This window comes from Corylus avellana, chromosome ca2 (assembly GCF_901000735.1).
Source record: "Corylus avellana chromosome ca2, CavTom2PMs-1.0".
Lineage (NCBI taxonomy): Eukaryota > Viridiplantae > Streptophyta > Magnoliopsida > Fagales > Betulaceae > Corylus > Corylus avellana.
This window is the reverse complement of record NC_081542.1, coordinates 3,289,382-3,305,975: the sequence shown is the minus strand read 5'-3', so window position 1 is coordinate 3,305,975 and position 16,594 is coordinate 3,289,382. Positions and strand designations below refer to the sequence as shown.

Below are 16,594 nucleotides of genomic sequence, written 5' to 3'. Positions count from 1 at the left end.
TATATTTTTTTTTGTATAAATAATTTTGTAGCATAATTGCAAAAAGAAAAAAAAAAGAAAAAAAAGAAAAAGAAAAAAGTCTACATACCTGACATAATTAAAAACAAAAAAAAAACAAAAAAAACAAATTATAGTAAAGTTGTATATATATATATATATATATATATATATATATAAAAAAGAATGAAAGTCCTTAATAATATAAATTATATTTGTATTATAAGGATATTTTAGGAAATTTGATCACAATATGATTCAATTCACCAACATATTGTATTGTATCAAACGAATGAATAAAATTAGCTAGTTTATTTCAGCGTTACAACTAAATAAAGGAATATGAATAGTTAATCTATTCTACACTTTTCTATTCCCAATAGTAGTTAATTATTTTACATTGGACTAGACATTCCGCGAATCAAACGAGACATAAGTCCTTATCATCTTGGTTAATGACTTTATTTTCTCTATATATATATATATATTCTAATTCAAGGAAATTATGATATTTTTCAGTTTATTTGAATTGAATAATATCTAATTAGTTAAAGTGAAAGAATATAAAAAGACAAAAATTTCATTTCATTATAATTAATTTAATATTATTCAATTCAAATAAATTGAAAATGATCTTATTCCAATTCAAAGAAATTAACCAAGAACACGACTTAAAACATTAAGACTGTATTTACTTTTATTTTACTTCAAAATATATATTTTTTTTAAAAAATAAATAATAGAGATACTCTGAAAGTTCAATTGATTTCTATAGCATGGGTAATTGAGTGTAATGAGTATAATGAAAGTGACGGTGCCTAAAATAATAATTTAATAAAAAATGTGTAGGGTGGTACTTTGGTTTGGGGCCACGGATTGCGGTGCTGTGCTACGATAATGGGACCCAATGCCGGGTGATTTCCGCTTTTGCCGGTCACTTAAATCCTAACCCCGGTTGAACTAACCACGGTCAAGGTACCGAGAGGTTTAGCCAACTGACTCCTGAGTAATGGTGATGGTTCCAAAGCAGAGACGTCAGATAAGCGTCCGAGACTCGGCACACTTTTTTCTGACGGTCTGTTATATCTAATAAGAGACTGACACGTCTTTATTATCTGGAAGCTTTGTGACAGGCATAATGGCACGTGGACTCTGACTGACGGGGATAGGGCCAGGGCTTGAAGGTCAATGAGGCTGACGAAGTAGGGGCCCGCTCTAAGGCTCTTCTCTTCTCTGGTACTTCACGTGTGAAAGATACGTGTGTACGTGTATGCTCCATTGTCTTCTACCCCTTGACCTTTACGGATCAAAAAGTTGCTTCAATATGCTTTGAACACAAAAATTTATTTTTTGTTTTCACAAGAGCAGACAAATAAAATATTAATATTTTTTTACCCGTAGTTCCTATCACGAAATCACATCAATCCTCACACAGAAGGATTCAGGAAAAAAAATGAGTTATACTTGTGGTATTATCTTAAAAGGATTAATCAATTTAATTTTTTTTTAAAATTTATTATAAAGTTCAATTTTATTTAAGCAATATGAAACTTAGCATTTATGACTATTTTTATAAATTACTCACTCTATATAAACTTCTTCTCGTAGTTTTAATATAGGATCGGAGTGTTATAAACTCCTCCTCTTAAATTTTGTTCTGATACCACTTATAACGACCCAAGAAAAAACGCTAGTCACATCTGTGCTATTACCTCAAAATAACTAGTTAATTGAAGTTTTTCTAGAATTCATTATAAAGTTCAATTTTACTTAGTAACTAGGCAATATGAAACTTAGCATTCATAACTATTTTTATGAATCACACATTTTATGTGAGCTTCTTCTCATCTTCCCAATATGGGATTGGAGTATTACACCTTATCTTCTAGCCATGGTTTTTGGAAAAGATAAAAGATAAAAAAAAAAAAAAAAAAATTTTAAAAAAGGGTTTTGAGCAAACTTTTTTTTTTTTTTTTTTTTTTTTTTTTTTTGTATTGTATTGTATTGAATTCTACCATCATAGTTGGTGACCTTTGCAGTTGATTATCGATTGTTTTGTGTACGTTTTCTTCACATTGCCTTTCTTGGTCTAGTCCGGACCGACGATTAGAGTTCTATAATTTTGTCTCGAATTCTAAGCTTTCAAGTTCGTTTTCTCAACTCGAATTGAACGAGCGAATTATATCTGGTCTATAAAATGGGATGATATATTTTCTTAGAACTAGATCGGACCTTCCAAAGAATCATATAAGACCATAGTCGAATTTGAAGACACATAATATAATTAGTTACTAGCATAAAAAGCAAAGCAAAACGTTTTTTGAGCATATTTTATAATTAAAGTTTATCATCGTGTTTTCTTAATATCGAACAATCAACCTGCATACTAATTATTATACTTTGGTATTACAGTGATGAATATGGAATCCAACGCACAACACAATCATTATATAAAGTTGTCCGTATTATTTTTTATATGTTAAAAAATATATGATAATTTTTATAAACGGAATTGATTTTTTTTTATTTTTTTTTAAAAAAAAACAATTTAAAAGAAAAATCTGTCCACACATATGCATTGGATACGATCTCCTTACAACTTATGTAATGCCAAAACCAATAATGCTAGGATTAGAAATGATAGGAAGGATGTTGGGAACATGATGATGGCGGGTAGGCTAAGGTAAATATATAGGTTAATGCACTCTAAACGACCGACAAATTAAAAGCTTGTGATACTAATGGACATTGTTGTTAATCTTTTAGAAACATCTATAGTAACTTTTGAATCCACCCATTTGGTATAGAACACAAATTTTCCTTAGTTTATTTATTAAAATAAAAATTAAGATTTTAAAATGGAAATAGTGGAGATGGAGAGTAGGAGTTGGTGACTGATTTTACTTTTTTATTAATAAAATATTGGGAAAAGAAAGCCAGGCATTCGGTAGCATTAAAGAAAGTGAATTATTGAAACAAAAAAGAAAGGACCGTTCGATCGATCGACATCAAAAATTCAGAAACTGCAAGGCTTAATGAATGAAGTGAGTGATGATGAAGATGTATTGTTCTGACATGGCAGGGTAAATCAGTGAGTGAGGAGGAAGGGTGTATCTCGGAGGCAGTTTGGGAAAAAGAGATGTATAATTCTGGAAGAACATTCAATGCGTGACATGCAATTTCATTTAATTAAGCATTTAAAAGTTATAGTTTCACACGCTAGAATTATGGTCTTCTGATTCTATCGGGCGTTTATTTATTTAGATCCCAGAATCTAATATTTATGATGTCCGATAATTTATATTTGGATTAAATAATCTTTTATCTCTTAGAGTTTTAATATATATATATATATATTTTAAGGTTTTATTTTTATCACAGGACTACAGATTAAGATGGTACCTTCATTAAAATTTTATTTAAGACTCAACGGAACGTTACATCATTACTAATCACATATCGTTACATGTCATATAATTAATTTTTTTAAAAACAATATTTAAAAAATATAATTTAGGAAGGCTCTTGACCAGTTTGGGGTGGCCCCACTCCCATCCGGCAGGATGGTGGCCAAGCCACCCCCATTCAGCCGTTGATAAAGCTTATTTCCACATCTACATTTCCAGGAGAGGAGATAGTAGCCTTCATCTTCTCCATGAGATGATATTATTGCATTGAAACCCATCTTTTTTTGGTGAGAAAGAATAACAAGAGTGGCAATGCAAGGCCTGCACTTTAAGCACCTGTTCTCGCAGCCAGGAGGCTTTGATCCTAGCACCATTTCCCTTTCCTTTAAATTCTCATTGTATCCTTTTTTCCATTCAGAACAAGAGTAGTAAAAATCTTTTCCCGTAACATTTTTTCCTTATTCAATTAAAAAAAAAAAAAAAAAATTCTCACCCCTGAGGATGATATGCCAAAGTAGGAAATAATTAATCAACAAGAAACACAAACTAAGCATTGTATATATTTGATAGAGCAAACAATGAAGAAATCATGAAAAGACTTTTTCCATGGAGAATAGGAAAACAACCAGATGGGTCTAAAGTGAAAGAGAAAACACCCAGATAGGAAAACACTTCGGGGGTGGTGAGCGGGCCAGATGGGGTGGCCCTGCCACCCCCATGGCCAAACCACCCTCAACATTTTTTTATTTTTTATTTTTTTTGAAAAAAAAAATAGTTTTTTAATTTTTTTTTAAATTAATTATATGACACATTACGACATTTGATTGATGTTGGTGGAGCGTTTCATTAAGTTTTGGACTGAATATTAACGAATGTACCATTTTAGTCTTTATAAACACCACAAGTACCTTTTGTGATAAAAATAAAACCCTAAAAAAATAAAAAAATAAAGTGTTAAAACCTTATGAAACAAAAGAGTATTTCACCCTTTATATTTTCTCGTTTATAAATTATTATGAGTTATGATAATATGTCATCTCAAAGTCAAACCTCAAAAAAAAAAAAAAAAAAAAGTTAAGGCCCAATTAAGTAGTCAGATAGCTGCAAAGAGGGGACTTGGATCGGTCCTTCGCTTTTAAATTGGAAAAATTGTTATAAAAATAAATAAATAAAAAATAGAAATTGACAGTTTTGCCTCTATAAAAATAAAGGACATTTGAAATGAAAAAGACCCTTTCCCAAAGAGTAGTAGTCGACTTTGGGAAAGTAGTCGACCACCCCAAAACATGTTGGGGACTACTGGAGGCTTTCAAAATTTAGCTAGGATTTAACTTAAAGGTGGTAATATCTTACATGTTGCCCCCAAAAGCTGTTTTATTTTTATCTTCTTTCAATTTCAACTTTGTCTTATGAGAAGTGCTATTATATATATATATATATATATATATATAATAGCATTTCTCGTAAGACAAAGTTGAAATTGATATATATATATAATAGCATTTCTCATAAGACAAAGTTGAAATTGAAAGAAGATAAAAATATATATATATTTTAAATGGTCATATGCCCATAAGTTGTTTTGACGATTTTGTGCACTCCCATGAAAATTGGTTCTTGCCGACCATTCAAGTAGCTGAAATCATGTTGGTAATTCTTATGGGTTTTGTTCTGTTTGCAGAATATTGTCATATTTAACCGTCTTCATTGGTAGTATCAGTTCATTTGATGGGCCATGTTATTTATTTGGCCCCTGCGTTATTTATTTGATTCATTCTCTTTTCTCCTTTTCCATATTAGATAAAAAATAAATTAAAAAAATCATTAGGAAAAAAAAAAACTGAAATTGGACAAGCACCCAATTGTATTAGGGGAAATTTTTTTCAGCCAAATCTATTAAACATATATTCTTTTAACATATCAAATTAATAGGCCGAGTCGAATGAAGGTTCGGAACCTTATCCTTATTAAATTTGCATTGTGGACAATTTTCTGATTTTACGATCTTGAAAACCAGAAATGATGTGGCCCAAGTTACATCTTCCAGGTCCATGCAAAGTAAGCCCCACATAGCGGAACTGCAGATGTTCAATGGCCAGTACTGGGCTGCTTCAGGTCCCTACATCCTCATATTTTAGGCCCAAGGCCCATCCCAGTAACATGTTTTAGTTGCTTTTGGAATATGAACCCCAAAATGACCCAAAACGGATTTGTTTTTTTTTTTGTTCCTTTTTAAAGCTCATTTACATTGTGGCTCGGTTGTAGTAACAAATTCAGTTTCTTGCGGAAGAGGATCCTCTTCAGTCTATTTTATCTGGTTAATAGTTAGGATCTCTTTTGCCATAAATAGGACATCTATCAAATTAATAAAAAAAATAATAAAATATTATATAGTTTTAAAAAACAATTATAAAACAAAATTATAAAAAATTAAGGGGTGGCTAACCACCCATTGGGGTGGTTAGGGGGTGGCCAGACCACCCTAGTTGGGGCTAGGGGTGGCCGAAGCCAACCCATGGCCCTTGGGGGTGGTCCGGCCACCCCTAAGAACTAGATCAAAAAAAAAAAAAAAAGTTTTATTTAGGCTACTAAAGAACCCAAGTAATATGGGCTATTTATTTTAGTTTGGGTTTAGGGGGTGGCTGGACCACCCCCAAGTGCCATGGAGTGGATGGGGTGGCTAGTCACCCTTTTTTTTTATTATTATTATTATTAATTTGTTTATTATTTTTTTAATCTAAAATATTATTATTATTTTTTTCTTTGTTATTTTTAGTGGGACAAGTGTTCTTTCCAGCTATGAACTGAATATTCTCCTGTCTATTATGGACTAGAGATGATCCTATTCCGTTTCTTGCATGGTCACAATTATTTTTTTACAAAGATCAACTAATTAAATCACTGAGAGTACTTAATTCAGAACAAGCTTAAGATTTATGCCCATGCTCTTCATCTATTTATCTCATTTTCTTAAACACTCAACAATTTAAAATCACTACTAATTTTAAAAGCTTAAGTTTTTAGATAATTTGTAATTTAACGTGGTATCAAATTAAATATCTTAATTTCGAACTCTACCTCCATATTTTGCTTCTCATTTTAATTAAATATTATATTATTTGAATCTCGATAAAAAGTTTGACCCGATACGGAAAGAAAAATGTTAGATTATTTTTTAGATAACCGATAATTTAACCAACAAAATATAACAAAAGATAAAGTATGAAGTCCTTTACAATTGCCATTGTGCTTCCTATAATTGGGAACACGAATTTGATAGCCACTAGCTCATAAGTCAGAGAGTAATCTACACAAAACACCACAATGTTAATTAGGAGCATAAACGTCGCATTAAAGTCATATCAATTAGTCAAAAAGTTAAAATTAAAAAATAAATAAATAAAAATGTAGAATTTCGTACCTTATAATCAAATCCATGGGCTGGAAAGCTTTGGTACCACATTCATCCAAACTCAACTTTCTACAAATAATTAAACAGAAAGAAACCTAATTGTATGTGCCTTACCCAATTAAGAATTCGATGACATCCATGTCATGATGTTCTTTTAAGAACACCTGAAATTGAAACTGTTGGCTGAAACATTTTGATAGGGAGCTTATTCATAGATGTCTGTCGTAAATATTGATGTTGATTAGACATGTGATCATATATATCCATATTATATTGTTACTTACTGTTTTTTATTTGGTATTTCCCTTATCTCTTGATGGAGTAGGAAACAAATTGTTGTTGTTTGATCTAGCACTAAGACGCAATATCGTGCTTTAGCCAACACCACCATAGAGTAACTTTGGTTGTAATGATAATAGGATATATGATTCTCTCCCATTTTTCTGCTACTCCTGTAATACAACAACAAAAGTATTATTCAAATTATCCATACTGACGTCTTCCATAAATGAACCAAATATATTGAGTTTGATTGTCACTTTGTTCATCATCATCTTTTTCAAGATTTGCTGCAGTTTCATTCCACTGAATATCACGATCAATTCGCAAACCTTTCACAAACTTATATCGTTCATGGTGTTTTCGTAATATTGTCTCCAAATTCAAGTAAGTCCCTTGCAACCCCCATAAGTTTGAGGGGTTGCTAGGTTTATACGATTCAATATACATTCATACTTTCTACATATTTAGTCTAAGTTACACAGTTTTTCTTATCTTTTAACGGTGGGTTATTAAATCTTGGACAATTTTTTTTTAAATGGGGTTATAGAAAATTCTCTTAATTCAATCTATTAAATCAGACATGTATTCTTTATGTGATTTGTGAGAATCACATGTTCTATTAAGAATGTACGTTAGAACTAAAAATACATTTTTAATAAACTAAAATTAATTAACTTTTTCTCTAACTTTATTCTTAAATTTTGAACGTGACGTGTATATCACCATTTTGTGGTAGAAAACTCGTTAAAGCCGTGTTTCTTTTTAATGATGGTATATGCTATTCATCTTTCATTTTCCTAAATGCGTGTGCAGTTGGCATCATGAGCAATGATTTTGGTAGGCTTTTTTTTAGGCACCATGTTGAGCCAATTGTGTTAATTTAACACACTTTAAGCCCACATCTCTGCCTGCTTTAAAGGCTGGCTGTCTTCTAAAATGCTGCATAACTTCAAAATAATGCAAGCTGTTGTGTGATTAAAGAAAAATGCAAGACATTATTCATTCTCTTTGTCCTCTATATCTCATTCTTCTTAGTATCCGCCGGATTTGGGTTACGTGCTATTAAAAAAAATTACAATAAAGTATGTACTATGTACTATGTTGTACATAGTGCAATTTAGAAACTGTAGTCTATGACAAAGGCGGGATCAAACCCAAAAATTTTAAAAATTATTTTTCAAAATTAACTCAAATATTCTTATTTTTTACATCACATTAATTTTTTTTTTATTATTCAAATAAAAAAATCACTATAAAATAAAATTTTTTACTTTTTTATACAAAACATTCTGACTTTTTTCCTTCATATCAATCAAATATGTTACAATTTCATTTTTCTCATTTTTTCTATTACATTGCCAAACACAGCTATAAAGTTTAGAGTTTTCACTGCAAGTATTATGTGATCTGTAAAAGTGAAAAATGATGAGCATGCTAGATAGGATTCCCATGGTAAGTGATCAATCACAGAGAAAAGGACATATACCATCAATGGCAATGTCCAGAAAGAATCCAACCCTTTCAAAATGAGGAAGTTTCGTAAACATGCATTTTGCTTTATTCACAAAGATTTTGTGCTGCAAATTAAGCCTTTTTTTTTTTTTTTTTAATGGAAATTCCCTTGAAATTGCATGTTAAAGAGGATAAGATCAAAGAAAGAAGCTGCCAAGAAGCTGCAAGGGTGGGGGTGGGGGTGGGGCATAAAACTCCATTTCCGTTTGAGCAGAATGAAACAGTGAAGTGCTCTTCTTGGGCAGCAAGGCTGTGCCAGTGGGGCCGGTAGGTAGATGACGACTTGACTTGAGAAGATGCAAAGAAATTTGAAAATGACGTGCACTGGAAATTTGTGGTTTCTGCTTACGAAAACTCGTTTAAAATTTTTGTAATGGCCCAACTTTGAGCCTAATTATTTAATTAATTCATATTTTAATATAATCAAATTCATATATATATATATATATATATTTTTTCTCCTCTATGATGTATTTATTTAATATAATTTCTTTCTTAGTGTAGAACGTTGTACTTGAATTTTTCTATTGGCTGTCTCTTAATTATTTTCTTCCGTCTTTTCAAACTTTAGGAGTAAAAAGAGTCAAGTCCAATCAAAATCTTGAATGACCACTAGATAGTGATTTAAGTGGCAAAATTAAAGCGATTAATTATACTGTCGGCTTCCAAAAATTCCTTTGTGAGTCCGCTAGATAATGATTGAGATACTCCACAACTAAAATAAAAATTACTATTTAAATTTATCTAATATATGTATATATATTATCTATTTGCACTATTTTCAAATAGGAGAGAATCATATTAATTAAATATTTTATTAGTTTTTTTTAAGAAATTTTTACAATTCAAACTTTAAAAAGTGGCATGAGTTTTTTTTAATAACAAACATGTCTAATAGTATTAATAACAAAGCATATATTTCTTACATATTTAAAAGACCTGTTCTCTAGTTCAATGGGCTAATGACTACATCTCATAAAGTGTAGATTATTAGTTCGAATTTTATTTTTCTCAATTCTTGTTTAGACATGTTAAAAAAAAAAAAAAAAAAAGCCTGTCTTTTTTTAAAGCTAGATTATAAGAGTTCATATTACCTAATTTGTAAAAAAAATTATATATGTATATACACAAATTTGTTTAGCTAAAATAACTACCCAAATGCGAAACTTTTTTTTTAAACTATTTTTTATAAAACTAGTCAAGATAATTTTTTTTTAACTATTTTAACTACCCAAATTAATTCTGACATTCCGTAAGCAGAGGGGTAAAGTACAAAAAGATCCATCGTAGTCATTTCACAATTTGGATTCTACACGGCATATATTCTAGGATAGCAACCTAGGTTTTTTTGGCTGATAAACCATAGTCTCTGGCTGACTGAGAAACGGAACCTACAAACCTTCTTATGGCACGTATTAGCAGTACTCCAATGTACCTTGCACTGCACGGAGTAGAAAGGTCAAGTAGCTTTAGACTTTAATTTAGTCCAAGATATTTACAGATATTTTCAAATTTTATGTAAAATGACTAATTAATTTCTTAAAAGATATTTTCATTCCATTTTCCTACCACTCATTTTGAAGAAAAGTTTTATTATGTTCAAATTCGAATCCATTAATTTTTTAATATAATTGTAGTTAGTATATATATATATATATATAAAGCCTAATGGGTGTAAAGAACAAATTTTATGAAAATGATTATGACACCAAATGAACATTCAATGCAAATTACAAGACACAGAAGAAACAAATGTAACATCCATGTCGAAGCCCCAATGTTTGAATCCGTGGCCATGGTCCCCTGATGGAGTTACTTGAGACGTTGGAAAAGATGATATATATTCACAAGCTGCTGCTATCAAGAAGCTGGATATTTAGGAACATGCTCTGCAATTGAATGGCCCTCTTTGGTAGGGAAGCCAATGACACTGACTTGAGATTGAAATTAACTGTCTTTTACTACGAACTTTGACCTACTATCGTATATGACACGTTTGAAGATAAGTAGAGAAAGACAAGTTGGGCAAGTTGACACATTTTAATGCTTTAATTAATAGGTAGACTGTCACGTTAATTTGTGAAGATTGTAAGTGTTACGTATAACGTAATAAGTATTATGTAATAGTATTAACAGCTCTGTCGTCAATTAGTCAGTTGGGCTTCAAAAGTATGAGCTCAAGAAGTTAGAAAATGGTGGGGAAGTAAATTTCTTGCTTCAGAAGGTAAGTTGAATGGCATTTCAGGATTTAAATTCCACACGGCATTGTCTTGTGGGCATCTGGTGTATTGTTGGTGGTCACCGACTCACCGGCACAAACAACTGCAGACAGGTTTCACATACCTTTGTGTCGGTGGCATGAAGTTTTGGTGCCTTTCTAATATTCGCTTCACATCTTTTTATATTAACTACATCTTCATTATTTACACTCATGCAGTAGAAAATTTCTGAAGAATATTCCCAAGTCTTTTAACTGTTTTCTTTAGAATAGGTTGCAGAATGAAATAAAATTCTCAACCTCTTATTTGGAAATGTAAATATATGCTCCAAATACTTCTGTCGAGGCCATTGTTGTGTTGAAGAAATATTACCACCAGTACTCTACCTCCACAAGGCCATGTTGTATAAAGATACTTGAAGCCCAAAGGAGTCATTATCCCCTCAATCTCCCTATTTTCTTAATGTTGCGTCATTTCTTTCTTTTTTATTTAGTTTTTTTAGTCTTCTATTTGAGTTATTAGAGTTTAAGTTTCCTCCTTCATCGCTGGCCTTCACTCTTGCGCATTTACTCGCGCCGCCACTTCTTTTGGTCTCTTGCAACATATCTCTTCCATCACATCTCTTTTAGCTCTCATTGTCGAGTCTTTTTGGTTTATCCAGAATTTCATATTTGGATCCGGGTCTTAAAAATATTTGATCTTAGCGACTCTTTGCCTCATTGCCCTATATGACTACATGGTATCTCTTCCGCCGTTACACGTACACTAGCTCTTTTGTCTCTCTAGCTCCTTCATAAGCGAGACTTGGGTTAAATTAAAAAGGGTTTAGTTTTTTTATATATACACTATCTACAATGAATTGCTAAAACTAGCTTCGTTAACAGCTTTTTCGATTGTTTTCTCGACCTTTGGAAGATTATATTTTATTTTTAGTCTTTTGTATTTTGAATTTGTAATTTTCTGTTTTGAATTTATGTTATTTGTTGGTATTTTTTTTTTCTCGTCTTTAAAAAAAAAAAAAAAAAAAAGGAAAAAGAAAAATTAGAAAGCCAAACTGATTTGAAAAGAAAGTAGAAAGCCAAACCAAACAAGAAAGCAAAGTTATTAAGGTGCCGGCCAGCTAATGGGCATTTTTCAATATCCATCTGATTTCATGCATTCACATTTACTGATTTACAAACATTTCTTGCCTTTTGTTTCCATCTTTTTGGTTTTGATTTTCCGTTTCTTTCCCTTTTCTTTAATTATTCCCCCAAGATTCCAATAAAACAAGCAAAAGAACGGTTTGCTTTAGCTAAGCACCAACCACGTGGGTCACATCCTTGTTCCGTACCATGGCCCGGACGTACCTTTACACGTACTCATCACCACCCATCTCTTCTATTTCTCTTTTATAAATTCTCACAAATCTCCCTCTCCTCCCCCTACTCCCTCAATCGCATTCCTTTCCCTCCTCTCTTCCTCCTCCAAACACATGAGAGAAGGAACAACCCCAACCGCAAATGATGGAGAGCCAGGATCTTTCGCCGCCCCACATGGACGCATCTCGTCCCTCGCTTGGGTTCCCCCTCGGTACGGCCCTCCTCTTGATCATCATCTTCAGCTTGAGTGGCATCTTCTCCTGCTGCTACCACTGGGACAAGTTCAGATCACTCCGTCGATCTTTTTCCCAAGACCCAGATCACGAGCCAGACATCGAAGCTTCACCCTCCAAATCTAAGCCCACATGCACGGTATCTAATCTCTCTCTCCCCCTCCCCAACAAAATTCACTTTTTTCTTTCATGGGAATTAATTACTAGTTGATTAACTAGATATGAATCAGAAAATAACATGTTTGGTTTTTGAAATTGTTCTTTTTAACAGGATTTAAAGCAAAACCTGAGTCAAAGCTTGCCTGTGTTGATGCCTGGGGATCGGATTCCGAAGTTCATAGCATTGCCATGTCCCTGCGAGCCTCCGCGTCCAGAAACCATCGTGGTGAAAGTGCAGAAGCCGCCAAAACCACCTCGTATTGCAGTGCCTTTGTATTAGCTAAAAAATGACCATTTCATGTGTATGTGACACTGATTGGAAGCAAAATTTTTTACTTTCAATTCCCTTGTAAGGAGTAGATTTACCAAATATTATTAGCCCATTTAGATAAGGTCATTCTGTAAATAGTTACCATTTCATTTTAATATGAGTGTTGTAGTAATTTTTGTAATTATCCAACTTGGTTGCTGAAGAATTTCAATTTCCTTTAACCTCTGTAGCCAATTTGATTTGAGAATATGGTTGATAAAGTAGACACTATTGCGAGTAAAATGGAGTTATTTGCAACCTAAAGGATGTGCCTTTTTCTGTTTTCAATATACTAGAGTAGTACAGAACAGAGTCCTCTGTTTTTGGTTATATTTTCTTCCGACAGTTTGTATCTTTCTTACATGGAAACGAATTTTAAAGAAAAAACAATCATTGCTCTCTGTTTTTTCAGGAACAAGACAGCAAGTACAATGGAGTTTTGAATGCTCAAACTTGGTCTTCATCAGAAATTTAGGCAATCCTGCAAGATTTTTTTTGACCTTTTTTTATTGCAAGCATTGTTAGAAGTCAAGTATATTTGCTGTGCCCATGATTATGGTTGGTAAAGTACATCAAATCTTTCAAATGAGTTTCTGCTGGTGGTATTCTTATTGCTCCTTTTTCAGTCTTGCATGGAGGAAAGAAAGGCAAAATATCATTACCCATTTTAGTTATGTTGTGTGCCACATTTCAAGAATGTCATGTTGGCAGCAAATAAATTAGTCAGAATATCCACTGTTGGCAATTGCAGCAGCATGTTTTTGCCTTTTTGTGAAGCATTAGAGCATCGAGAATCCCAATAACTTGAAAACAATGAGATTTACCCACTGATTCACCAAGCTGACAAAGGAAAAAAAGTAAAATAAAGCATTGGTGGTGAAACAGGAAGGTACTTTACTCGGTCAAAAACCATAAATAACACACAGAAGTTGGTGCCTCAACATGATCACGAACAGAGATATGGTGCTCCACAGGCCCCCCACTTGGTTCCAGCGCCAGCTCCCCATGTCCTAATTTCACTGTTGCTAATCTAGACCACTTTCTTTTTCCCATGAGTAGAAAATCTGTACTTTTTCCGTGATTGTTGCGAGTACATATCACTTTTCCGTTTCACTTTGCTTTCCGTCAAAGACTTGATATTGACAACATCATCTCATCTCATTCACTCAACTAAACAAGTGTCCCCACTTCTCACATTCATCCGTCATTCCTTAATTCAAATCAAATATCATTCCTTAATTCTTGACATGAAAAGAAGTAACCACGTTTTTCTAGCTTTCTTTTTCGTTGTAAAATGTGCATGTATTGGCCTTCTTGCCTTCTTTTCCTTGTTCATATCCTCGATTGTGAGTCGTGACAAAGATAGACGAGCATCCAAAGTTTTAGTTAAATTTATTTAAAATATCAATTTTTTCTATTTTAGCTATAAATTTTTTTAAAGCTTTTATCTCTAACTCAGCATTTTAATTATAAATTTTTAATATTTTATTTAAAATTTATTGTTTTTATTATTTTTTATTATTTATGTAACTCTACGAGAGAGAGAGAGAGAGAGGGAGAAAAGTTTAAATAATTTTTAATTAGAGGAGAAATGATGAAATAATTTTTTTATTAATAAAATTATAGATTGTTGAGCTATTGTGCTTAGCTTCTTAGCAAACTCTTGACTAATTTGCTGAGCTGGCTGGGGAGTGATTTTAACACTAACCAAAAGACTATTTATTGAGCCGGATATGAATGTTCTTAGTTTTTATTTGGTGAGTTTATTTTTAAGTGTGATTGACGAAAATCATAACAAAAAAAGAGGTGACCGAACCACCCATTCAACAAGAAGAATGGTTTACTCTTCCCCTAAGCCAATTATTTAAGTAGTTGGATCACCCCATTTGACAAAGAAAGTGGTTGAACTACCCTATATTGATCACAAGGTGTGGACTGTGGTCGACGGGCGATTTGGTTATCTCATTAGCTACATTTTGCGCAACAAGCTGCCTCTCATTTTTGTTTTTTAAAATGTGTTATTGTGATTTACACCAAGTAGAAAGTATTGCATCAATCTCAATCCCAATCTTTTAACCCCATTTGGCAAACAAAAATGGGAAGTAAAAATAGTCTCGATCCGTTGTCCGAAAATCACATCGTTTAATTATCAATCTTTTCAAGGGTGCCTTGATGGAAAAGCTGATTTGGCAATTCGATGACATGGAGAAGAAAATATCTTGCAATGGACAAAAATAGTGTTTTAGGATGAATGTGGCGGCTTTTCTTTTTTTATTGTAAATAAAATCACTCCAAATGGTTGTAATTTTCTTCTTTTACCTTGATTAGCAGCCAGCTCTAAGATTGACCCGGACCCATTTTATGACCATCCCAAATGAATTTATCTACTCCACCTGCCTCTGCAATGAATAATATAAAAATAGTGTATTAGGAAAAAAAAAAAAAACAATAAGAAAGTAGTATTGTTTAGTAGAGGTTTTTATTTATTTTTTTAAATTTTTAATTTTTACAAATTTTGATTTAAAAATTAATTCTTATAAGAATATAATAATCTTAAACACATATATCATAGGAATAACTTCACTGAACATCATTGAATTTTCATCCAATTTAACAAACTCCCCTCCAAACTTCAAAATCTCTCAATTTGGTCCCTTGAACTTTCAATTGCTCTTAATGTGAACCCTCCGTCAGATTTTAAATGTTACATGACGTTTATACACTTGACTTTTGTATAAAATTCTAACTTTACCCTTAATTCCAAAATGATCAGGGATATTTTGATCTTTTTTGATATTTCTAACTGCTAAAATTGACGGAATGGTTCAAATTGATTGCAATTGAAAGTTCAAGGAACTAAATTGAGAGATTTTAAATTTTAAAAGAGATTTGTCAAATCGAATGAAAATTCAGAGATTTACAGTGAAATTACCCTATATCATAACTCTAATTGATTGTAATTGCATAATAGTGGCTTTATTTGTTATTGAGTTATTGAGTTTTGGAGATTTTTTTTTTTTTTTTAATTTAAAAAATATTCTGATATGATATAATCATAAAAATTATTTTTAAACGTGATTTGCATTTAAATTTTTTGTTAATATAAAGAATAAAATATTTATGAAACGCAGCCACAAACTTTCTCAATGGAACTCATTTCAATATTGTCCGTTACGCACCCACTTAATATAATAAAAGCAAAGATGGTCGAGCCTGGCCCATGTGTTTGCTTTTGGATTCAAAGAAACTTTTAAGTGAAAAGCAGGATTTGTAAACGTACGATAAGGCAATGGGGGCCCATTCTAGGCGAAAATCACATGGGGACCGAGCCTTTCCAGGACAATGCTTAGTGGGTTCTGAGTGGTCTTATCCCAACAGTGGCCTATGATGTCACAAACATTTTTCTTTTTTTTAAATCTCATCTTCTGTGTAGTGCCAAATATCATTGTCCCAATCAGATTTCATACCCTTCTCCTAATGCCACTTTAATCATGGTGGGATGAGCATAATTTTTGCAAAAAAGAATACAGCCGTTCATATAATTCCATCTTCATTTCTAGCATCAAAACAATCATCCAGAATCATTTAGGATAGGATGTCTTTTCGATTTTTTTAATGTTCTGATCTGTTTAATATTTTGAACTATTTGTTAAATCCATAAATGAATATGACTTTTCAAATCAATCAAAATTAGGGTTTGCA

The 16,594-nt window shown here is 32.2% G+C and overlaps 1 protein-coding gene across 1 annotated transcript; it reads left to right on the top strand.

Moving 5' to 3' along the window:
* The first annotated feature begins 12,252 nt into the window (after nucleotides 1-12,252).
* On the top strand, nucleotides 12,253-13,034 carry LOC132171989 (uncharacterized protein At5g65660). The gene is made up of 2 exons (XM_059583407.1): nucleotides 12,253-12,562; nucleotides 12,695-13,034. The coding sequence occupies exons 1-2, from the start codon at nucleotides 12,332-12,334 to the stop codon at nucleotides 12,860-12,862; spliced, it is 399 nt and encodes a 132-aa protein (XP_059439390.1). The 5' UTR covers nucleotides 12,253-12,331; the 3' UTR covers nucleotides 12,863-13,034.
* The last annotated feature ends 3,560 nt before the right edge of the window (nucleotides 13,035-16,594 follow it).

Excerpts from the sequence above, each read along its gene's own strand:
- LOC132171989 (XM_059583407.1), top strand. The coding sequence starts at position 12,332 with ATGATGGAGAGCCAGGATCTTTCGCCGCCCCACATGGACGCATCTCGT. Across the intron at positions 12,563-12,694 it reads AATCTAAGCCCACATGCACG|GATTTAAAGCAAAACCTGAG; the intron begins GTATCTAATCTC and ends TCTTTTTAACAG.